We start from the raw sequence: 26,032 nt of genomic DNA, 5'->3' as shown, positions 1-26,032 counted from the left end.
CCTCTCCACCTAAGAAACTCGATACGCCTTGGTAAGACTGATTGTCAGACCTTCGGACTACTGACTACTGACAGCAACTGCTTTTTCTCTTGCAATTTCTGCTTCTTCTTCTTCTTCCTCCTGCCCTGTTCCCAATTTTATTTGGGGTCGGCGCAATGGTCCTCTTCCATTTTTCCCTGTCACTCATCATACTGACACTCACTCCCTTCCTATTCATCTCATCTTTCAGGCAATCTTGTAACTGGCGTTACTATCAGACTTCCTTTAATGTAATCATTCCTCACTTTGTACATTCTTGTACACCACTATCTCTTGCAGTTTCTACTATGATAAGCTCGATACGGCATAGATGGTCACCCATTCATAGAATGACCGCGCCTCTCGTTGCTTAGCCTTTGCTCTATCGATCCATGCTTCTAATACTTAGTACTCCAGTCATCCTCCGAGCCTTTTTCCCAACGATGTTGGGGTCGGCTTCCAGCCTAACCGGATTCAGCTGAGTACCAGTGCTTTACAAGGAGCGACTGCCTATCTGACCTCCTCAACCCAGTTACCCGGGCAACCCGATACCCCTTGAATACTTAGACTCTTGACTTGGATACTTAGTACTCTGTTAGTTAGAAGTTACTCACAAAAACAGTTCTATTATTAAAATTATGTAAATCTAAAAACAAGTTGGAAGTCTGAAGTATAGTTCATAAAACCGTAAGCGGTTGAACTAAACCGTTTTACTTCATTTCTCAGAAATAGCTTACGTAAGGCATAAACAAGTTTTATTACGTTTTGGGTAAACAACCTTCAGATACAGTTTCATCCTTATCCTATTAATTAATATTTTGAATACGACAGTTTGTTTGTTGGGTTGTTTATAATTTAACCCTTAAAAACTGCCTAGAGCCGGACACCTACAAAATTTTAATAATTATTATTACCTAACAGCGGCTTCCCGTGAAATAGTGTAGATTTCCAACTGTTTTTAAATCGTTCTAGCAGCTTTAGAGCCTTTAAACAAACAAAAAAATCTTATATTTGTTAGATATACCTATACAAATATAATAAAGAAGAATATGTAATAATGATCTACATACTTTTGATTCAATTACATTTATATCAATCTATTCATTACAATGGCAACAGAAAGCATACCTACTTATAAAGAAAAAGCTGAATAGTATGTTTGTTTGTTTCAACGCACCAATTTCAGGAACTACTGATTCACATTGACAACCTCGTTCAGTTTTAGTCATCCCATTTATCAAGAAGGAAGAAGTTGAAATACGCGAGCGAGACCACATTCAGGAGCTAATCAGAGCTAAAATAATTGTACCACGTTTTGTAGTAGAACCGGGAAAGATAGTCTAGTAAGGTTGAATTCTGGGAATAACTGATTGGCACGTGTAGAGGCGACATTTTCCATCTAAAATAATATTATCATTTAAAGACAGCTTTGATTTATTCGTTCTTGTTACTACTCGTTGATTAGTCTTAGTTACTACCAGTTATTTACGACTCTAAACGCTAATTAATATACACAAGATTTCTGTGCATCATTTTTTAAACAAAATTCTAAGACAAGGACGTTTATTAGGACCGGGGCTGCGGGATTGTTCGAAAGAGTTACCGCAGCCCTGGTACATAAAAGGCCTACGACGGAACACGACGGTTTTTAGTCAGTAAGAGTCATTTGATGATTTTTGACGTCGTTAAAAAAAGGACCTAATAAATGTCCTGTCCTGTCCCGAGGTAGTGAGTATTGTTACTCATATGACGATTGACAGAAAGTATTGAAAACGTCAAATACATTGCGCCAACCCTTATCAACTTGGAAACAGGGCAGGAAGAAGCACATAGGTAACAGAATTTTTAAGTTATTAGTATTTATAACAGTATTTGAAATAATACGATACTATCGCGAGCACATCATCTCGTCCTTAATTAAGTATTATGATATCGAATAATCTCCTTAATTAAGTATATTAATAAATACGTACGCAGCAATATCATTTGTCATTTGAACATCCATGGCAGTCTTCACAGTTAGTCAGTCACTCTAACAACCAGTCTTACCAAGGGCTATATCGGACGGCACATGTTACCCGTGGCTAAGAAGAAGTACCCGGATGTCATTGAACATCCTTGGAAGTCGTTACGGGTAGTCAGAAGCCAGTAGGTCTGATACCAGTCTAACCAAGGGGTATTGGGTTGCCCGGTTAACTGAGTTAAGGGGGTCAGATAGGGCAGTCGCTCCTTGTAAAGCACTGGTACTCAGCTGCATCCAGTTAGACTGGAAGCCGACCCCAACGTAGTTGGGAAAAGGCTCGTAAGATGATGGCTAAAAGAAAAAGTATGTTTTAGCTTTTATAGAACCACGTGACCAAGTTTGATAGAGCCATGTACATAAAATTCATGTCAGTTTGATCTCAAATTAACAGCTGCCTTTTACATATCACCTCCGTTTGCCGAACAAATGTTATTGTTGTTGTATATAGCATCTCGTGACTATTTAACAGTGTTTTAGAAAAAAATAGGAAGTTAGGGTCATTGTCAGTTTATACGACTTGAGAACTGTAAGTTATGCTTTCACGTGAATACGACTAACCTAATTTGAATGGATGTAGAGTGAGATTCATAAAACATATGCAGGGCGAGATAAGGGATTACTATATTTAAATACGGACAGATTATGACTTCTAGTGGGCAGAATTGGGAAAATTATACTACCTTGTAATAAGACCAGTCCTTCAATCGTTACTTAACTTTAAGTTGTACATAAAACAAGTTACATTATTTGTAGACTTTAAATATTTCTGGAACAATCATTTACGTCACCATGAGAGAGAATGACGTTTGATCGGTTTTAAGAATTAAGTGACGTTTCAGTGTTCGGCAGTATTTTATATGTTGTTGAGTAACACCAATAGAGTGGTAATATTTATCGAATCTTACATAAAAACAAAGCAATAAGTAAGCCGATACACAAACAAGGATTAGATGACAACGAAAGCAATTTCTCAGAGATTTCGTCGCGTAAAACTGTGTTTTGTTTTTTGTTCTGTTTATCTTTTGTTTTTGCCATGGAGAACCAAATGACTAGCGGAGATGTCATAACCCAAAACTTAAGAAAGCAACACGACAATATTCGGGTGTTCGGAGGTGGGGAACGTAACTAGTTCCACCCTCATATGCCTTCTTTAGATTCCGCCATTTTTTTATAACCAAACCTCGTTTTAAACTGCCTCATTGGTATGGCTGTCGCAAGCGCGGCTGCTTAGCACGAGGTCTCGGGTTAGCCAATAATCGGCTAGAAGGACATCATTATCCTCATAACCAAACCACCAAGCAATAAGCACAGATTTGTCTTCATTTGAAAAGGAACCCGAACGCTTCGCTAGTTCCAGCAACTGATCACGCCTACCATAAGTAGACGCCTGGACTATATGCCTTATGGCAACTCCGCTCATCTTTTCTTTCTCCATGATTTTCACACAATACATTTTTGTTTTGCTCCATTTCGGCCCATTCTTTCATATTGATAGTAAGTAAAACAACTCGAGTTTATAAACGGGAGTATCATAAGACTTTTGGATGAGATTTCCAAAGCATGGATAAGGAGTCTTCCTGCATATATCTTTTTACAGGGTATTCCTGAGCTACAGTTAAAACATGTTACTGTTACAGCCTTTTTTTCATCGTCCCACTGCTGGGCACAGGCCTCCTCTCACACGGAGAAGGATTGAGCATTAATCACCACGCTTGCTCAATGCGGGTTGGTGATTTCAGGCTTCCTCAAGATATTTTCCTTTACCTTTTTATCAGATGTTTAAGATAGACTTTGAAAGTACATTCAAACTTAGAAAAGTTGCATTGGTACTTGCCTGACCTGGAATCGAACCCACACCCTTATACTCGAGAGGTTGGTTCTTTACCCACTAGGCCACCACGCTTAAAACATACTTATCTATCATTATCTCGCTAAGGTCAGTTCTAGATAAACAAGGTTTTACTTCGGTACATACTTACCACGAGACATTTGATCTGTTGGTCCGTCATAATGAAGTGTTTTGTGTTATGACGTCACTGTCATGGCCGTATAGATTTTGTTTGGCTTGTCTCGGGTGAGGTTAGACTAAATAATGATATGAAAATTCTTACTGATATTTATAAATGAAGAATCACACATCAGGGCTCAAGGGTATTCTCATACGGAGAAAAAATGAACGTTAACCATTGCGGATTGGCGATTTCAGACTTTAATGCTCAGGTTTCCTCAAGATGTTTTCTTTCACCTTTACTTACTCTAGATACCTGTTACTTACTTTGTAACATTGGTACTTGAATGACCTGGAATCGAACCTGCACACTTTTGGGTCTGGTGCCTTAACCACTGGGCCATCAAGACTATTCATTTTTACCCGACTGCCAAAGAAGGAGGGTAATGTTTTTCATTTTCTTACATAAATATAACAAATGTTATTTATGCCACTGAAAATGAAATTACTGTGCAACAAATAAGAGATCACATAATTCAAGCATAAATTGATACATTATGTCTTATGTCACAAAATAATATGTCAATGATTTATCCTGTATTTTTTGCTAAAAGGCAACAAAGTGTAGAAATAAATTCATATGATATACGCGTTAACGTTTTGGTCCTTCTTGTTGTGTGTGATTTATTGGACTTTCAGTTTGGTTCTGCATAGTAGGGTTGTTAAGCGGTAGAATACTTTGGTATTGTGATATATTGTTGCAAGTGTTTTGTTTTTTCTAGCTATTTTCCACAGTTTCACATATGTCTCATGGGTACTACGAAAATGCATCGCGCACGTCCTTTCTTACTAAAGCCTTCTTCGATAAATGTACTATCTCACACTAAAATCATGTAATTTTTCAGTTTTCAGTGCTTTCAAGCAAACCCTTCAGGTTCGTAATAAAAATACCTACTCATTTGTTGTATGCTGTTATATTTTCAGCTGGTGCACATATTCATAATGATTATTTCATTCTGAACAGGAATACCTACTAAAAAAATTGTAAACAGAGAAAAAATAAGATAAAAAGGCTTCATTACCTAAATGAATAAGACTGAAGGCAAAAGTTAGTAAGAGTTAGTTACTTACTACTAAATCTCACTACTCCACATTTTGGCATCCCTATTTGACTGAATAACGTGTGTCTGTGGAAGTCTAGACGCCGACGCCGTGCGCTTTGAATGAAATGAACGAATGAACTATTGCCGGACTAGTGAACTTGTTCACTGTAATGCTCTGCGAAACCATTCTCATTCAAATGGATGGTTATCATTCTTTTGGAATCATACTAGTTTTTTTTCATGGTTTTGCATTCCTACCGAGGGAACTACTTTCCGCACCTGGGTAGAAGAATTTTCCAAATTGGCTTAGTGGTTTCAAAAACAAACAAATCCCGCACTGTTCAATTGTTCAATGCCCATGAACACCTATAAATAATATTATATACACATAGACAAGCTTAATACTAGTTTCTCTTTGAAAACTCAGTTAAAAATAAATGCGGCTACAATGAAAACTAATGTAAATCGTATTTATTGTATAGTAACAGTTATTTAGTCAATTGAATCATAATAAGCCGTTTTTTTTAATATGCATTTATGTAAAAATTCATATTAAGATTGTTTACCTTCAGTGCCTACTCAAATTGAGTACCTATCAGGTACATTATCCTGATACTTGAAAGGTAGTTCAATGTCGAACCTTTGTGTGGACCCGAAAGGGATTACAGTTAATTCTAGGTTTAAGTACGGACTTCGTAACCATGTTACATTGTACACGTTTATGTAAAGACAGACAGCATCCTACCTGGCTATACCCAAAGCACCTCCTGCGTATACCTACGATAAAAAAAGATAAATATAAAAAGATGATCATTCAAAATAGGCTGATTATTAATCAGGTCATTTTGAAGGTCAACTTTACAAAAGCAGCCTCTAAAAACGCCTGCCCTTCACCACTTCCCATGTATTTTGTGTCGGAAATGAAAAATGGTGGAACAAACTCCCCAGCATACCTTAATTAAAGTACCAAAATTTTTTGATAAAAGTTTTTGAGTTTCTCACGATCAGACATAGAGCTTGCTTATCCAAAAATGAAAGTATTATATGTATACATGTTTATATCTAGTATTCAAAACTGGTCCATACATAATATGCATACCCATGATATATTAAATGTCCATAGAGACATTTTTTTGCTGATATTTTTTTATTAGTTTAACTAATAAAATAACAACAATTTTATTAAAAAAAATAACAGCGACAACCGATTCCCTGTTATATAAACAAAATATTAAAATGTGAATAAATAATAATTGATACGAAAACATGCGATTCCCATTTCAACAAACAAAATAAATACAGAGAACATGATATTGCAATCAAATTAAAGATAAATATTTTTTATGCTATGTTCCTACCAAAATGGAATAAAAAAATAAACGTGCCTTAAGGTACGTTTTAGAATCGAGCTGCCTACTGCAAATGCTGACCGTGCCGTAGCTGCACTACTTACTGGTTTGTATGTTTTTATATTATTTATTATATTAAAATTAAAAGAGTTGCTGATTACGAAATGTTTTTATACAGTTAATGAATACCTTAATGATGCCTAACTATTGTGACATTTCGCTTTGATATTCGGTACATAATATACCTGCCTAGTTATGAAAACAATTTTGTACGCCAATTACAGGCAAAACATGTATGGCTCTAACCTACCTAATCTTAACACCTCATGTTTAACAATACCTATATTTTTTAAACATGTACCCATGTTTTAACAAAATAAATTATCTTTTATCTTTTAATGAAATCATTTTGGATCGAAGCGGCAGCAGCACGTGCAGTTGCCTTCGATCGACAGTTGCAGTAAGCAGCTCTCTTCTAAGACGTGCCTTAAAACGCTCACTGCTGGACAATGGTTCACCGATTATACGTACATAAACAATTGAGAGTTGCCATTTCTAAGTTTCACTTTTCTAAGTTTATATGTACTTTCTAAGTATATCTTAGACACCAATGACTGTGTTTCGGATGGCACGTTAAACTGTAGGTCCCGGCTGTCATTGAACATCCTTGGCAGTCGTTACGGGTAGTCAGAAGCCAGTAAGTCTGACACCAGTCTAACCAAGGGGTATCGGGTTGCCCGGCTAACTGAGTTGAGAAGGTCAGATAGGCAGTCGCTCCTTGTAAAGCACTGGTACTCAGCTGAATCCGGTTAGACTGGAAGCCGACCCCAATATAGTTGGGAAAAGGCTCGGAGGATGATGAATTGAGAGTTGCCATTCACACTGGGAACAGTTCGATTTTTCCGTCGCTCGGTTTTTCCGCTAATGTGACAGCGCTGTTAACCTCTACTAAAGAACTACTTCTGTCAAGGAGTGCCGTACACACATATGCTGCACGTATTTTTTACCGAATTCGAAAAAAAAGAGGTTTTTAGTTTGGGTCTAAAAAATGTTTGTGCGTGTTTATCTCACGTTTGGCAGAACCGATTTTGTTGCAATTTTCGGTATAGTATTTTTCAGACTTAGAAGAAGGTATGAAGTACCTATATTGTTTAACCCGGTTTCATTATTTGGGACACCTTTATCTCAAGAGTGCCTTCTAATTAAAAGCCTAGAAGTTAAGATCTTATCACAGAAACTTATTGGCTTTGTTACCAAGTTATAAAACAAACTAAATACTCTCCCTTTATCCCTTTAGTTCCGTCTACCCACATGGAGAACAATTGTGTGTGTTTAACATAAATCCTGCATGCTGTTGCTAAAACCAATTTAAATTGAGAGCGAGTCTATTCAAAGGCAAATGCTGAACTACTGGCCAGTGACTGTCAAAGTTCTGAAGGATTAATGCATTTATTTATTTGAGAGGCGGTTTTTCTAGCATGCACCTCAACGTCACTTTTGTTTTTTTCTGAAATTGAAGGATTTTATTAGAATGTTCTGACTTTGATAAATGCTTTGCAGTAGTATCTATAAAAAGAAGCAACTAATGAAGTTCGTTGCAAAAATAAGAGTATCACTGGGTGGTGAAAAAATGTTGCCACTAGATTATACTATGTAACGATATGACTTATAGATATGCCTTGAAAGACACGTAAATTCGCCATTTCATGTTTCCAATGGTCATTTAGAGGCCCTTGTTATAGTTATAAGAGTCACCAATAACAACATAAGCCGTATACCTACTTAAGAAGATTAAATGGAACTTTTAGTTATCAGAGTGTGATAATCAGACACAAGATTGAGAAACGCAGAGCCACTAGAAAATCGTGGGAAAACCCAAACCACAGATTATAAATAAGAAGATGTATGCATAGAATTTTGGAGCAGGTTTTAGCTTCTCGCATAAACTATGTTCTAGTTGCCTATGCTTGCTTAAATATGTAGCTTAGATTGTAAGTTCTATGAGCATAAAATCAAGATAAACTGTAGGCTATGTATTTGTACTTTAAAGTGACGTAACACAAAATTCAATCGTGTTCTATCATCGTTGTTATTTGTTTGTGAGAGAAAGGAAAAAATACGTGTCCATTATTTAAGGGTTATCTAAGGGTACGGGTAGTCAGAAGCCAGTAAGTCTGATTAACCAAGGGGTATCGGATTGCCCGGTTGTAACTGGGTTGAGGAGGTCAGATAGGCAGTCGCTCCTTGTAAAGCTCTGGTACTCAGCTGAATCCGGTTAGACTGGAAGCCGATCCCAACATAGCTGGGAAAAAGGCTCGGGAGATAATGATTTAAGGGTTATACAATGTGTCCCGGGGATAAGTGACCGCCCGAAATTTTTTGAATATTTGTACAAAATTAAGGATAATTTCCTTTATATTTGGGACTTACCGCCTTTGGTTTTTTTTTAATGATTTTTAGTAAATACTGTGACGTGCTGCAGTTTTTTAAAGATATTTCCTAAGTTTTTAAATTTTTTTAAATTATTTTTTCTTTATTGACTAGCCGACATCATAGTTTATCAATTAAAATTATCAAACATAACAAAAATGTAATAAAACATTTATTAGAAAAAAAAGAAAATAAAAATTCAAAGAAATAACGCCTTTTTTTCAGTTTTTTCAAAATAAGTCCAATAAATGCCCCCTGAATATCACTTTCTTTTAATTTATTAATAAACTACATGATATTTCCTACAATAGCTCACAACAATGTTTGCTGCTATTTCAAACAAATGCAAAAATACAGTCAGTTGAAATTTGAAAAAAAAGAGCAAAGCCTGTTATTAACAGGCCTGACAATAAAATTTTTTAAATGATTTTTTTTCAAAAATATAAATGAAATTATCCTTAATTTTGTACAAATATTCAAAAAATTTCGGGCGGTCACTTATCCCCGGGACACATTGTATAAAAGACGGACTAATTACTTTTTTCATTCGACATGCCTATTACCTAAAAGTGATTAAAAGGAGTGTTTAATCCATTACTCGTGAAAAGATTGAACCTCGCCCTTGTTCTGTCTTTGTTTTTAATAGAATGGTTTAATCTCTTGACAATTTTGCTTAATAAAAGCTTTGTTAATATAACTGACTGAAGTTGAGGTAGTTTACGTTTTGTGTACATACAAACATGTCCAGTTCCATATCCAGACTACGGAATGATGAAATGAGTTTAATGTCTGGAATGACCTTTTGAGGAATAACGGTATGCATCAGTCCTCGACTGACAAAAGAGCAAACCCAAGATAATTGGGAAGAGGCTAGGCAGATAATTAAGCCTTTTAGGTATAATGCAAGTAAATGTAAGACATTCAGCTGACCTGTTCTGATAGATGGCATGCATGCATCAATCAAAGCTGAAAGTAGTGTAGTGTGATGGCATCCTTTAAGTTGGATCGATATATAATTGAAGGAAATAAGCCTTTTATAATTAAAGTACATACGTAACTAACTGAAATCACTGAGTGTACAAGTCGGCGCAGGTAATGTTCGGCGCAGTGCCGCGCGCGGAGACTCCACTCTGTGCGCGTTTAACACTGATTGTCGCTCACTTTGACGAGATGCGACGAATGCTTTTATACTGTACGATATTAGACAAAACAAAAGAGGATAAATATTTATAATCAAGTTATATGTAAGTGAAAAATGAGTGATTTAAAGAGAAGAGTGAATTAAAAGTGGAACCTTGTACCATTATTAGGACTGTTATGATGTTAGCCTCTGCGGTTTCGCCCGCTTCAAAAGTCGTTGTTACATAAAAAGTTCAGACTCTGTCAAACTTAATTATAAATTTCAGAGGCCTTTTGGAAGAAATAGAGCCATAAAGCAAGCTTCATCTAGTCTATTCTAAATTCTATCAAACGACATACGTGTATCAATCGTAGCTTTAAGTAGTGTAGTGTGATGGCATCCTTCAAGTTGGATCGACATGTAATGGAAGTAAATAAGCCTTTTATAATTAAAGTAAATATAAGTAACAAGTGAAATGATTGAGTGTACAAGTCGGCGCAGGTAATGTTCGGCGCAGCGCGGAGACTCCACTCTGCTCGCGTTTAACACTGATTGTCGCTCACTTTGACGAGTTGCGCCGAATGCTTTTACACTGTACGATATTAGGATAAAATAAAAGAGGATAAGTATCTATAATCAAGTTTTATGTAGGTGAAAAATGAGTAATTTAAAAAGAAGGATGAAAGGAACCTTGTAATATTATTAGGACTATCATGATGTTAGCCTCTGCGGTTTCGCCCGCGTCAAAAGTCGTTGATAAAAAGTTCAGACTCTGTCAAATTTAATTATAAATGTCAGAGAAGGCCTTTTGGAAGAAATAGAGCCATATAGCAAGCTTCAGCTGGTCTATTCTAAATTCTATCAAACGACATACGTGTATCAATCGTAGCTTAAAGTAGTGTAGTGTGATGGCATCCTTTAAGTTGGACCGACATGTAATTGAAGGAAATAAGCCTTTTATAATTCAAGTAAATGTAGGTAACAAGTGAAACGATTGAGTGTACAAGTCGGCGCAGGTAATGTTCGGCGCAGCGCGGAGACTCCACTCTGCTCGCGTCTAACACTGATTGTCGCTCACTTTGACGAGATGCGCCGAATACTTTTACACTATACGATATTAGATAAAACAAAAGAGGATAAATATTTGACGGCGCCACCGTCGATGTGTCAACCGTCGATCTGTCAACGGTGGACCTTATATAAAGCGGCGCGCGCGCACGACTCGGGTCATTCGTTCGCAGACCGTTGCCGAGTGAATACCTCCCACAAATTCGTGATAAATAATTGTAGTGACTAATATTGTGTTAATTGGAATAAACCAAGTGATTGTGTGAGAACCCCTTTGTTTTATTTAAACGATGTCGGATCCTGATGCCGACATATTTATAATCAAGTTACATGTAATACGTGTATCAATCGTAGCTTTAAGTAGTGTAGTGTGATGGCATCCTTCAAGTTGGATCGACATGTAATGGAAGTAAAAGCCTTTTATAATTAAAGTACATACGTAACAAACTGAAATGATTGAGTGTACAAGTCGGCGCAGGTAATGTTCGGCGCAGTGCCGCGGAGACTCCACTCTGCTCGCGTTTAACACTGATTGTCGCTCACTTTGACGAGATGCGCCGAATACTTTTACACGGTACGATATTAGATAAAACAAAATAGAATGAATATGATCAAGTTTTATGTAAGTGAAAAATGAATGATTTAAAAGAAGGGTGAATTGAAAGTGGAACCTATAACTATTATGTTAGCCTCTGCGGTTTTAAACGCGTCAAAAGTCGTTATTACATCCAAAGTGTCTTGGGCATATCTGGAGAAGTATTTTTGAAGAAAGAGACATATAGCAAGCTTCAGCTGACCTGTCCTAACAGACGACATGCTTGCATCAGTCAAAGTGTAGCTTAGTGGAGTGTGATGGAATCAGTTTAAGATTTAAAGTGAGATCGACATAAAGTTAAGGGGCATTATATATAAGCCTTTTATATTAAAGTAAGTACAAGTAACAAGTGAAATGATTGAGTGTACAAGTCGGCGCAGGTAATGTTCGGCGCAGTGCCGCGACTCCACTCTGCTCGCGTTTAACACTGATTGTCGCTCACTTTGACGAGATGCGACGAGTGCTTTTACACCATACGATGTTATACGATGATAAATAAAGGAGGAAAATGTTTACTACTTAGTAGTATTATTAGAATGAACAAACTAAAGACTCAAGTTAGTATGTTGCATTTTGTAACGTCAAAGAAATTAGACTTATATCTTGCGCTATTTTCAGGACTTTTATTATTGTAGGTACGGGCCTCTGCCAGCGGTTTCACCCGCGTCTTAAAAGATCTACTTTAACTTTCGGGATAAGTAACCACTCTCACAAAATAATGTCTTAAGCCTTGCCATGTCGCTTGTCGAAGCTAGGTGTACATAAGTTCGCATAGTCGGTTACGCGTACCCAGGAACAATAATTCAGTTCGTGTAGACATAGGTACAGTCTGAACAAGCGTGCCGACCTTCGCTTACGGCGTATTCAAAATACCTATGGATAAATTGGAATACTTACTCTGTACACGACTTTATTCTTCAACAAAAGCCGTACCTTCTCAGTTCATATTTATTTACATAATATCCCAATTACAAACCAATTCACAGCTCAAAACTCCGCGACAATATTGGCAGGTTCACAAAGACTTGTAAGCAAAAACGTTAAATTGATATACACGTCAAAACCATTCTTTAGGACCCGTATACTGAAGACTAAACAGTCGGCCGACAGTAGCCCGATGGTTCGAAATAATATTTATTTAAGAAAATGTGTTAATGTAAAAAAGTGCTGGAATGGAGACCACGGACTAGCAAGCGCAGCGTAGGACGTCCACCAACGAGGTGGACAGACGACCTTATAAAGGTCGCCGGAAGACGCTGGATGCAGGTCGCCTCCAACAGGTATCTGTGGAGATCTAAGGGGGAGGCCTATGTTCAGCAGTGGACGTCCTATGGCTGAGATGAGAAATGATGAAGAAAATCGTGAATTCAATCAAAATTTTTAGTTGGTCTGAAACCAGCTAAATACCAGATAGTTGTTATGTGCGTACTACCATTCATTTCCATACTGATTTATCAGCCCGAACAAACAGTCGGCCGACTAAAAGTTTCCAGTGTGTGTTGCTCTTATATGAACCTTGTGGAATACTGAAACCAATTCGTCTCCTAAGGGTAGAACAAAAACTCTTCTGTAACGAACTCGCGTTTAGGAAAAGTTTTTCTGTAATAATAAATGGAGTCGAAATGTCTGTTTGTATGTAAAAAATGTGTATATTTTTACAATATTTACAGCTATGCGTGCTTACATGATAGATTTATAAGAAACAATTTTTACGAGCTCGATCATTTTTAAGTCTTTTAAACTCAATAAGTTATTAACTAACTCAATAAGTTATTAACTAACTTAATAAGATCAGACTTTAGATACTAGGCAGACATTGATAGACTTTAAGTTCTATAGTAAGTGACGCTCATTTATGTTTTATTAATAATACTTTAAGCAAAAACAACCACATTTGTACCTCCTGCAAACCTATACCATTTTTGGAACTCTTTTAAAATATCTTTTCGAACGATTCCAAACGATTAAGCTCTCATACAAAGCGAGTGACGCCACGGAAAACATCAAGTTTCTCAAGTATTAGGGGAACTTCCATCTGTACGTACCGTTCGCATCTTTATAAAGTTTTTTGTATCAGATATAATAAACGAAGAAAAAAGTTTCTATCATAAATGCAAGTTTGTTGCCTTATGTGACATAAATTGGACTAGTATGAGGAAGCTGCAAAAGTTGACTCTTGTTCAGAATATGATTCTTGTAATCTTGTGTTTGTTTGTGAGCGTTTTGATTCATCAGGATTGTGGTTTCCCTTGATTTTATCCCGTACTAACTTTGCAGTGTAGTGATATTAGAATGTATTTATCGAAATCTGGTCTTCGTCTATTCAACACGTGTATCTCGATTAATAAATAGATTCCTTAAAACACCTTGTGGCAAGACCCTGCGAGCGGTTTCACCTGCGACCCTTGGTAACGGGATTAAAAACAGCCTATAGCCTTTCTCGAAGACGGACCGGACACTAAAATTCTTCAAATCAAACTAAGTTTCCGAGGGTCATTTAAGCAAACAATCCAACTCTTCAGCATAGATTAATTACAGAAAAACTTTAATAATTTAAAATCACAAAAGATTTAAGAGATACTTCTAAATATTTCACATTCTATTACAAAGTTACTCGTATATTTTGCATTTTGAGCAGCATTAGTTATTATTCCTATTAAGGGAATTCTCAGAGCCTTTTCAAACAATTTTGTATCTGAATTGAGTTGTTAAGGCTTATAATCAATGTAAACATAATCTTAAACAGAATTTAATGTTTTGGAATAATATTTAATGTTATATAAATTACTAAGTTACAGCCGCAGTTGATCTATCTTGTAGTTAAGCAACGCTTGCCGAGGTCAGTCTGTGGATGGGTGACCATGTCATGCCAAATTGGTCAATTCGGATTTCGAAATTGAGGTTTCATATAGTAATGCAAGGTTTAATTTTTTCAATCTTCTTTCTTTCTTTTCTTATTACAGATTCTTGTAAAGGATTCCTAAATTCGTTCCGTTTTGCACCTTCAACTTCAGAATCCAAAAAATCGTGAAGTCGTTACGACTCCGTCACGACGTATGTAAATCGTGTCGTATAAACAGGACTCCAGTTTAACAGTTTAATTTCCTCGTCGGGAGGTTGTTGTCAATCGCTCGATCACAGACATCTCGCGAGAACAACTGCCTAACTGCTAATTGTGGATGCTGTACCTGTAGCCGGCTGGTTAAATAGTGGGTTACGCGGCTCTATGTAGTTTGATTAATTAATTTAACCTTATTAATGTGTTTCAAAACCTAAGAGTCATTAATTGAGACTTGGCTGAAAATATCACTTTTAGCGTAAGTAAAACAGTCCTTAAAAAGTCAACTCTTCGCCACTTTTCTCAACTAGGGACCTATCTTTTATATAGTAAAAAAGTGGTTGGCCCAATACAATACTACCAATAGTACTACCCAATACTACATAGGTACATATCTACATATACTTCTACACTAATGTAATAAAGAGGAAACTTTTTTTGTGAGTTTGTTTGACTCCGAAACTACTGAACCGATTTAATTTTTTTTGTTCATTTTTGGAAAGCTACACTCTTTCCGAGTAACATAGGCTATAAATTATCCAGGTACTGGCAATAGTTACGACGAGATGCGGGTGAAGCCGCGTCACAAAAAATCTAAAACACGTACGACGACTACTAAACTACCTAACGACTGTTAAACTTTTTTACAAGTAGGTACACTATAAACTTAACGCGATTTGCTCACTATCGATACAGTTAGAACTGTAACTCCTTACTAGAAGCACACACCATTACAAACTACTTAACGAACAGCACAACACATTGAACACAATATCATTGCACCTTTACATCGCTTGAATCGCTTCAAGCTTAGCGCTTATGCGTTTAGTGCAGAGGAAGGAAAGATGAGCGGAGATGCTAAGTAAACAAGTCTGAAATAAAGAAATTGAATTGAATAAAGCATCAAGAAGATCAGGTAGGTCAGGCACCTTCTTGTACACCAAGAAATTCAAAATCAATATTCAAACTTGGCTGCAAAACAGCAATGCTTGAACGTCAAAAATGTGTAAAAGACAGCCCCAAAACGCCCACTTCCTATGTGTTTTCCTGGGAAGAAGTGGCGCAATAAACTCCCCATCGTACAAGCAACGTACAATCAGTTACTATTAAGCTAACGAGGCGTTTGAGTTCCTTGATACATATCTCAACGATCGGCCTTGATTGACTGTTTTTTTTTTTATCTTGGCAAGTCGCTATATGTGCAATGCAATTGATTGTTGACTATGTTTTTTTTTAAAATGGTTAGAATCTAAATAAGACTTAGGTATGAGGTTGGAGTTAGTAACGTTCCTCGTCCCCTGAACACCCGTCTTTTAACGCGCTACTGTCTTCGGAGATTTTGCATTATGACATCTCCGCTAGTTATTTTGTGCTTCGTGTTTTTGTTCACCGGATCGTACGTGCTGCATCGCTTTTATATTCAAACTGATGTTACTTCAATAGTCTTTGACATTATCATAAAAACGTTTATTAGGACTGAACGGATTATAGTGTGCTGGGTTACCATGAGACTAAAAATTACAGGACAAGTAACGTAGTTTGTAATATCATTAGATATTTTCCTAAATCTGAAAGTATTTTTCCATCTAATCTCTAATTACGAAATGCTTACTCAATCCATAAATTAACTAGTCTCTTGAATAATCCAAAATCAAAAATAAATTATATCCAAAAGATGATCTTAATGTCCTAAATCCAAATTGCATTAAAAGGCCGACCATTGAAATGAAATGAAATGAAATGAAATCGTTTATTTTGCAAGTTGGACATTACATCACTTTTACACGTCATTTTAAGAACGCTGAGGTCGGCATTTCCTAACTGACTGATCCCTGAGAAGAAACGCCGAAACAAACTCAGGGGAAACAGATTCAGCAGCATATATTTTCTTCACCCATTTCTTCGGAGGTCATCTCACAAGCAACATGCTTTTTCAAAGGCGACTTAAGTACGTTGAAAATAAGTGTAGGAAACTATAATCAAGTGTGCAATTAACAATACGATATCAAAGATAATCAATTTTCATACCATGAAATAAGAGATAGCAAAATCAATTCAGTGTTCATAACATGACATAGTAAAAACATCGTTACAAAATGACAAAATTTTATAAAATAAGTACTATTATATTCATATCATTCTATTTCAGTTTTGTAATTTCTAGAGTTCATCATTCAAAACGCAGATTGGCTTGGCCATGGATGACTGGAAAAAAGAGTGCTTTGAAAAAGAGTGGTGATACTAAAAATATTTATCCTGAAAAGGATTACTGGTCACAATCGAAGAACACTAGGGAAATCCCTGCGTTGCCCTTAGAGGAGAAACTTAGGCAAGTGCATAAACACTTAAAACAGTTTACACCTATAGGATTGTTAACGAGTCCATACACGCAGGAATCACAACAGGTCAAACCCAAAATAGCAGAACCTAAAAACGTACAAAGGAACCCGGATACATTATTAAAAGATAATGAACCTAATGGCAAAAACCAAGAAGAAAAAGAGACAGAAACAAAGCCAGAAAATGTACCCTGGGAAGAAGTTAAAGAATGGCAAGAAGAAAACCAAGTTGCAGACGAAACAATTAGCGTCAAATGGAAAAATAAAAACATGTGGGAGCCCGATAACGCACAGAAGGACATCGAGGCGTGGAAACATACATATCTGAAGAAAAGTGAAAGACGCCGACCTGAGGAAGACGAAAATTATGATGACGATATGTGGCAAGAGGATAATTCAATGAAAGAAATACTGCGTTGGAGAGAACCCACTGAAGACATTGTCTATAAGGAAAAATATTCAGAGCTTAGGAATCAAGGCCCAGATAATGCGAAGAAAGATATTCCTCATTGGAAGGGAAAAAAATCAATGATCACGGCACCAAAATGGAAGACAGCTGATCACAATAATATACAAAATAAAGCTCGGGAACAGGAAGAGGACATGGTAATCGACATTGATCACCCTAACTTTGAGATGCCCAGAAAAGAATTTGATGTAGCAACCTTCCAAAACGTAAGATTTTATACAATTTCGAAAGTTTATAACAACTGAAAAGTAAACCATCAAGATAAGCTTTATCTTACAAGTTATTTTTGTAATCCTGTACATTATATAAATGATCATAATATTGCTAATTGCTATTATCATGAATATCATATTCTATAAACTCTCAATCTAAACAATCAAGTTAGCCTACCAGCAAAGCAGAGCGCAGAAGTTTTTAAAGCAACTAATATAATTTATCATTAGAGAGATTTGGCAGGCGGGTTGGCGATCGTAGTGAGGATGGATCTGTGGAGATCTAAGGGGGAGGCCTATGTTCAGCAGTGGACGTCCTATGGCTGGGATGATGATGATGATGATGAATATAATTTAATTATCTAGGCATTTTGTCTTTCTCTAAGCGCAGAAATTCTGTTGCCTGTTAAGAATCTTCACCGCTTTGCACCGTTTTGGTGAAGTCTCAGCCTAAAAATGTCGTCTAAATCAGCGTTTTTACTGATTACAGGCAACGAGAACGAAAGTTAAAGAAATGGTTTCAAAACAGTTAGACAGCTTCTTAGTAAGTATGCTTTCTATCAGTGCCCGTGCAGTGCAGTTTCGTTTTAACCCCATTAAATTAAGAGATGTTATAGCTTCCAGAGCTTTAACACCTCTTAAAATATAACCAGTAGCTGAAATAAATGAATCAATTTGTTCTAAGATTTCAATGGATTTCAAAAACTGTTGTTATAAATTGAAGATCAATATATGAACCTTGTTTTTAGGAAGATAAGAGCACAAGCGTTGAAAAGAAGAAAAAACATTCGAAAAGGACTAAGCCACAGGACTCAAAAGAAAATCATAAGAATCCCAAGAAAAATTGTATCAAAAAGGTAATTAGAGCAAACAAGCAAAAAATTAGAAATAATCAATTTTTAAATAAAATATTCAAGAATTCATTGCTATTTATTATTTTCAGTGTTTCATTTCAAAATGTGAAGTTAAAGTGAGTGAAACCATAATATATTTTCACAAAGAAACATGTCAACAGTTTTGCCTAATGATATTTCAATACCTATATTTTATCACAGTGCAAGGGACGCCAAGGTTCAGCAGCGGTATGATAAACTTTCAAATATTACTTTTAAGCCAGAATTTATAATACGTACTAGCTTCCGCCCGCAGCTTCGGCCGCATAGAGTTCGGTTATATCGCGTTTCCAAGAGAATTCTTCTAAAGTTCGAGATAAAAATTATCCTATGTTCTTTCACAAGGTCAACTCTATCTCTGTACCAAATTTTATTCAAATCAGTTCAGTGGTTTAGACGTGAAAGCGTAATAGACAGACAGACAGAGTTACTATCGCATTTATAATATTATATTAGTAGGGATGTTCCGTTTGAGTAGGCACTAAGGGTGCATCTACACGGTGCATGTAGCTGGAGCAAGTTAACATGCGCAAGTGACAAGAGCACGCAGGTGGATATTTTGCTTTGGTACATGCGCGAGTCGCTGGACCAGCACGTTTTTAAAATGCAGGTAATATATGCATGTGTCTCAACATGTGCAAGTTATTTACTCCTTGTAGATGCACCCTGCAAACTTTTAGCCCATAGTTTTTTAGGTCTCATAAATAATTCTGAAGATAATTGGTAGTACCTACACACATTATTAAGATCAATTTTTTAACCGGGTGTCAGACCGACTGAAAACTTTGGTTGGAATCAAAATTGTCTTTAAAAATATATTTTTTAAAATGGTTAACCGTGCCGGCCGTCTGTTTAATCTGCAGTGTGCTCTTAACTTAAACAATCTTAACAAGGGCCCTAAGTTAGAATACATGTAATGTATACTAAGTTAGAATACATGTAATGTATACTAACTTGATATTATTAATTTCAGTGCAGCGCAGAATCTTGCAGCGCTTTCGTATGTACAATTCTTTAAAAATCATTGTCATGAAATGCGAATAAAAGAGAGGAAGATGAGGAATAATTGATCAGCTGCATAGCCTTTTCCCAACTATGTTGGGGTCGGCTTCCAGTCTAACCAGATACAGCTGAGTACCAGTGCTTTACAAGAAGCGACTGCCTATCTGAGCTTCTCTACCCAGTTACCCGGGCAACCCAATACCCCTTGGTAAGACTGTTTGCGACTGCCAAAGATGTTCAAATGACATCAGACAAATAAGAATTGTAAACATTTATTATTCACTTGACTTTGAATTTCATTTTCTAATTTTTGTGTGTTTCAGACCAAAGGGCAAGATTCAGCGGCTTTGGTAAGTTAATAATGAAAATAAGCTATTTTTATTTGATATGTTTAAGATAAATAAGTGTGGGATATTTTCATACTAATATATATTTTTTTATTGTAGTGTACTGGACAACTTTGTCATGCTGTGGTAAGTACATCATTCATTTAAAAGCGGTTATAATTTCAAACTTATTCTAAGTTGCAGTGATTAAAACAAAAAAACTGAAAACTTACTTAAAACTCAACAAAGTCTATGGATGCAATTTTAATAAATTGTCGATCAATATACTGAGTCTCCAATCATCATCATCAAGCCTTTTCCAATTATGTAAAGCTCGGCTTCCAGTCTAACCGAATACAATTTACACTGAGCGACTGCCTATCTGACCTCCTCAACCCAGTTACCCAGGCAACCCGATACCCTTCACAAAGGCTGTTTTAACCAATTGCAATATAACATAATTTAATGAAAACCGCGTAAAACAACTACTAATATATCATTGACACGTGTTTTGTACATAAATTCATTTAATTAGTAGTGTAACCTCGTGTTACAATAAAATGGAGACAGATTGACATATGTCCTGCTAATTGGTTTAAACCGCATAGGTTGTACAAAGGTAGGAAGACCATGACTTCTGTGTAAAACCACAGGACTCGAATAAAATATAAATACAACAGACAAAAAGGCTATTTCAATCAAATAAGCTCAGAAACGGTATAGTTCTAGGCAATAAGCAACATCTTTGAATTCTCTTTCTAGATAACATTACATTTAGTATTTAATCGCGATCGGCTCTCATGTAAAACAAATTCTATTTTCCTTATAAGAAAAGGCTTTCTATCTGACGTCGATAAATGAGAAGATTATATTAACAATATATTAGTTATTTCAAAAAGTAAACTTTATTTTATTCCCTTCCAAATAAATCAAGTAAAAATTTGTCTCGTTTTGAATAAAGAGACAGTCCTACAAAAGTGTCTCGCATATGTAACCTACTCATAACTAGTTTACACCGGTCGTATCTGGTTAGATGCAGTTATAACACGTCACACGAACTAATGCAATAGACTATCGTTGTACCTATTGTGAAGTTTATCCACAATGTTTGTTGGTAAGGCTATACTAGGTGTTTCCTCTGGCTTTACTTGGCCTAGATTGTGAACAATCACACTTCCTCGTCTCCTTGATTAATTCATGTTATAAGTCTCAATGTAAGTCCTAACTCCTAAGTCCTAACTCGTATTATAAAGTGCCCATGTGAGTTCATTTTAACCCCTGCATAATATGGTAATAAACCCATTTGTTGTGTCATGTTTTTTATTTCCCGACATTCACTTAGATACAACATTTTGTAAAAACCGCAGTCCAAACCAGGTTTTGATACGAGTTGCAGTTTTGAAAAAACTTAACTTAGGTTATTTCAGAGAGTCCGAAAACTACTTATTTTTTATTTATGAATATATTATTTTTTCAGTGCGTCCACAAACAGTGTATTTCAGCGGTAACGTATCATTTTCTTTTTAATTCCAGTCTCTTATTTAATCCAGTATTTATAATACTTACACCTGATTTCCTTAATAACAAACACCAATTTGTATACTGATTCAAAATTCACACAAATTCAACACAAACCATTTAAATACGTGGCATAAAAACATACTAAAAAGTATTACTTTTACAGTGTGAAGGCCCTATTTGCTTTGGAAAAGTAAGTAAAACTATGCATATAAAGGAAAAACTTTGTGAAACACAATTTAATATTACAGCAATGACCATTTTTAGTCGGTTGATATCAAATCGTTGTAATATGCTCACTACCCTTTATTTCCATGACTTATAAGCATGACCAAATGATGGGGTGACTAAAAGCTTGCAAAAAGTTTCTAAGTTATATATCTATAAGTTATTATTATATACGATTTCAAAAGTCCAAGTAATATGAAGCATGTTTGTTCATCTCTTTTAGTGCGAAGGCAAAGCATGCCATGCTATTGTAAGTGTTTTTTTTTTATATATTTGATTAAATATCCTTTACTCGTTGTTACTGATATATTTATTTTTATTTAATTCTTACAGTCCCAAGGACGGGCATCACAAACAATAGTAAGTATATTATTAACATCTTACCTTTATTTCAATCATCTTCCTTATCGAGTGAGCTGCAGGTTTAATCACTTGACAAATCCTAGTGTCAGAGCTTTCTCAAATCCGCCTGACGGCCTCTGACGTGGAATTGTAACGACTGCTACTGAGTAGCATTCGAGGACGCTTGCTTTACGTGCCCTCAAAGGCACGGGGGCATAACGCAGCCAACTACCATACTCCGGGATGTTTTGTGAAAGTTTCTAAAACCCACAAAGCGATTTCGGCCTAAGCCGGGAATCGAACCCGAGACCTTGAGCCCAGCAGTATTGATATGATATGATACTTAACCAATGAGACAATTTGTATCTCCATAATTATACGACATTTATGATGAGATTTAATAAAATATTTTTTAATTTTATTCCAGTGTACAAAGGATGAATGCATGGCTTCTGTAAGATCAAATTAATTCATTTATAGTGTAGTACCATAATTAAGAAATATTTGCCATGTGTGTTACTAGCATTCCCAAAAACATTTGAGCTAGAAATGAGCAAGCTCTGGTATAGATCTAGCATCTGGTATAGCTCTGGATAGTAGGTGTATTATTTTGTATGTCTCCCCCAGACCACGGTACTATGAAGTCCCGAAAGTGGGACTGAAACCAAACCCTTGTGAGACAATTTGAAATAATGAAATGATGGCACAAAACCGACAGTTATGCTTGTATATACTTACTATAGAAAGGTACTCAAGAATAATCCTAAATTATATTTTTTTAACAGGCTAATGGCGAATTAGTAAATGCAAAGGTAAAATTATATATATATATGACGTGAATTAATTTCTTTATGCAATAACAATAATATTTTATTCCACATATGCCCATTTTCATCGACAACACAAACGTCATTTTATTTTAAACAACTGTTTACATTTTATAATTTTTTATGCTCAATTTTAAAAGCTGTTTACCTTATTTTCAGAAAAACAGACGCTTATGTTTTCGGTGTAAATGGGCCTTAGTAGTACCTAAGTGCCTTTATAGTTAAAATTATTTTATACTGTGTATGTGAAAGCCAGATAGATAGACAAACCTATTCTCACTTTCTACTAAGTTTGTATTTAAGTTTTTTCAGTTTTACTTTTACTTTATTGCAGTGTACAGGGAAAAGATGTGTGGCCCAAGTAAGATATATTTTTGTTAATTTATAATTCAATATATGGAATTCTCATATATTGCTTTATATTTCAAACTTATATTTATTTATGTAATATTTCAGTGTTTTGGAGCCAACTGCACTGCTTCGGTAAGTTAGAATTTTGTATATTTAATCTATTAAAATATATTGTACCTACATTAAATTAAAAACCTAGTATTCCATCGCAAGTTAAATACTTATTTTTATCGGTTTTCAGTGCGAAGGAAAAAGTTGCCTCGCTGCAGTAAGTTTCAATTTAAATTATGAGCATTGAAACGAGGACTTTATACTAAGTCCTTAGGTATCTGGTGTATATTTACATCTAACCATATATTATGTCCTTTTTAACAACATTATCATATTGATCTACAGTGCCTCGGGGATAAATGCATATCAAATGTACGTAAACTTATACCTTTTAATACTTACATATTTTATATTTTTCCAAACAAACTGTTTTTTATTCTAAACATCACAGCTGTTTCTCTTTAAACTTTTTCCGACAGCTATTGTGATATTGTGATCAAACTAACGATTATAAAAGAAACATTCCTTGTTAAAAAAAAATATAATCAAATCTTAAAATTGTCTTGTGAAACTTATTTTGTAATCATGAGTTTCACTAATTTAAGTCACATTACCCTCCTTTTTAGGGTTCCGTACCCAAAGGGTAAAACGGGACCCTCTTGTTTTCGCTCCTTTGTCCGTCCGTCCGTCTGTCACCAGGCTGTATCTCATGAACCGTGATAGTTAGAGAGCTGAAATTTTCACAGATGATCTATTATTGTTGCCGCTATAACAACAAATACTGAAAACTAGAATTAAATAAATATTTTGTGGGGCTTCGGCTCTCTTTCTTATGGGAAGAAGTTCCCTCTTTGATACAGCTAATAATTACATTAATTCCGTACATTTTATTGCAGTGCAAAGGCAAAAACTGTCACACTAATGTGAATGAGCAAACTGTTAGTCCTGAAGAGGATAAAGGCCACTCCGACAAGACTCCACATGAAGCAGACTCAGACGATGGTTACTATGGCAACAAGAACCTTATTGACGAAACAGAAAAGAGTAAAGGAAAGAAAATAAAACACCACAAACCAACAAATCCCATTAACCCACCTGTTGATGATCCTAATGACGGTTACTATGGCAACAAGAACACTATCGACCAAACAGAAAAGAGTAAAGGAAAGAAAATAAAACACCAGCAACCAACAGACCCCATGAAGGTCCCATCTCTTGATGATCCTAATGACTGTTACTATGGCAACAAAAACACTATCGACCAAACAGAAAAGAGTAAAGGAAAGAAAAAACACCACCAACCGAAAGATTCTAATAAGATCCCACCTGTTGATGATCCTAATGATGGTTACTATGGCAACAAGAACCAAAATGGCAACACCAAAAAAAATAAACATAGAAAAATAAAAGAAGATAAAGGTGTATCAATAAATTTTACTCCTAACGCAGAACCGAAAGATGGGAAAACGAAAGTAGATTATTCTATAGGAATACATGTTAATGATAGATTGGCAGATTATATTAAATTTGAACTAGGAGAGTTAGGAGCTAGTTCCTTATTGAGACACTTTGATTAAGAATTTAGAATAAGAGTTTTTATTTCCCAAATATTACATGTTATATTGTAACTAGGTAAAGCCAGTATCTTGGGCGCTAATTTAGAGAAGATTTACAAATACAATTTACAAAAAATACAAGTTTGGATGGACTTTAAAGTATGAACTTATAAATCTTGTTGTAAGAAGCTATCTGAATATTATAAAGTACTAACTTTTGCCCTTGGTTTTTATCGCGTCCCAAGAGAGCTAGTTCCCGCACCTAAGTAAGAAGTAGCTCATAATATTAAACTACCTATATAATATATGTTTCTTAAGACGTAAGAAACGCACTCACACTTACAAACTTTCGCCTTCATAATATTAGTGCAATAAATATGTAAATCTTTTTTAAGTCATTGTTTTTCTTTGCCTAAGTATACAAAATAACTAGTTTCAAGCAATTGTCTAGGCCGATAGTCAGCTGCCTGGACATTCGGCCTAAGAGCACATTGCAAACAGTCGGCCGGCAAAAAACGATAGTTGGCAAAAATATTTTTTTAAAGGAAATCTTGATTCCGATCAAAGCTGTCAGTCGATCTGATACCTACTAAAATACCTCATCTTTGTAATGTGCGTACTACCATTCATCATCATACTGATTTATGAGCCCAAACGAACTATCGGCCGACCAAAAGTTTGCAGTGTGTACAGTACTCTAAGACTAATAAATTCAAGTACATTAGTATTATAGTGGCAACCGTGGCATCGTCGCCAAGCTGCCAGAGTATCCAGAAGCCACGTAGAGAACTGTAGCTCGTGGCCACGCTGCCAATTTGGTGACGCTGTCAATCCGTCGCCAAGTGAGTTAGGTACCATACATTTCAATATTAACTGCTTGGATACGTAGTCGGCGACGTCGCCATTGGCGTCCTAACGAGGCAGAGCTCTTATAGTTCTTTAGCCTTTACTAAAGTACTTTAATATGCAAAAGCCGAAAAGTATCTCCACTTGAACCTTTTCTGACATTTTTGATACCTACATACATCAAAGGACAAAAATAAGTTTTATCATATTAGAGAGAAACTCTTGGACTTGTAGAGGTCATATCTTTTTATGTAAGTGAAGGAAAAATGTGGAATAATTCACGTGGAATATAGTATCTATTGAGCGCCTTTTGGGCACTTGAAAAAACTAAATTAAATATTCTGTACCTTAGGGCTAGTG

At 35.8% G+C, this 26,032-nt stretch overlaps 1 protein-coding gene across 1 annotated transcript; it reads left to right on the top strand.

The window, feature by feature from the left end:
• The first annotated feature begins 16,789 nt into the window (after positions 1-16,789).
• Positions 16,790-25,192, top strand: LOC110381360 (uncharacterized). Its single transcript, XM_064042475.1, has 19 exons — positions 16,790-17,726; positions 18,223-18,276; positions 18,482-18,589; positions 18,676-18,702; positions 18,788-18,814; positions 19,599-19,625; positions 19,951-19,977; positions 20,074-20,100; positions 21,431-21,457; positions 21,638-21,664; positions 21,923-21,949; positions 22,033-22,059; positions 22,469-22,495; positions 22,827-22,853; positions 23,203-23,229; positions 23,325-23,351; positions 23,461-23,487; positions 23,616-23,642; positions 24,167-25,192. The coding sequence occupies exons 1-19, from the start codon at positions 16,809-16,811 to the stop codon at positions 24,845-24,847; spliced, it is 2,166 nt and encodes a 721-aa protein (XP_063898545.1). The 5' UTR covers positions 16,790-16,808; the 3' UTR covers positions 24,848-25,192.
• Positions 25,193-26,032: the final 840 nt, after the last annotated feature.

The sequence above is a fragment of the Helicoverpa armigera genome, chromosome 28 (genome assembly GCF_030705265.1).
Source record: "Helicoverpa armigera isolate CAAS_96S chromosome 28, ASM3070526v1, whole genome shotgun sequence".
Classification (NCBI taxonomy): domain Eukaryota; kingdom Metazoa; phylum Arthropoda; class Insecta; order Lepidoptera; family Noctuidae; genus Helicoverpa; species Helicoverpa armigera.
Note: the sequence above shows the minus strand (reverse complement) of the source record. Positions and strands in the feature narration are given on the sequence as shown.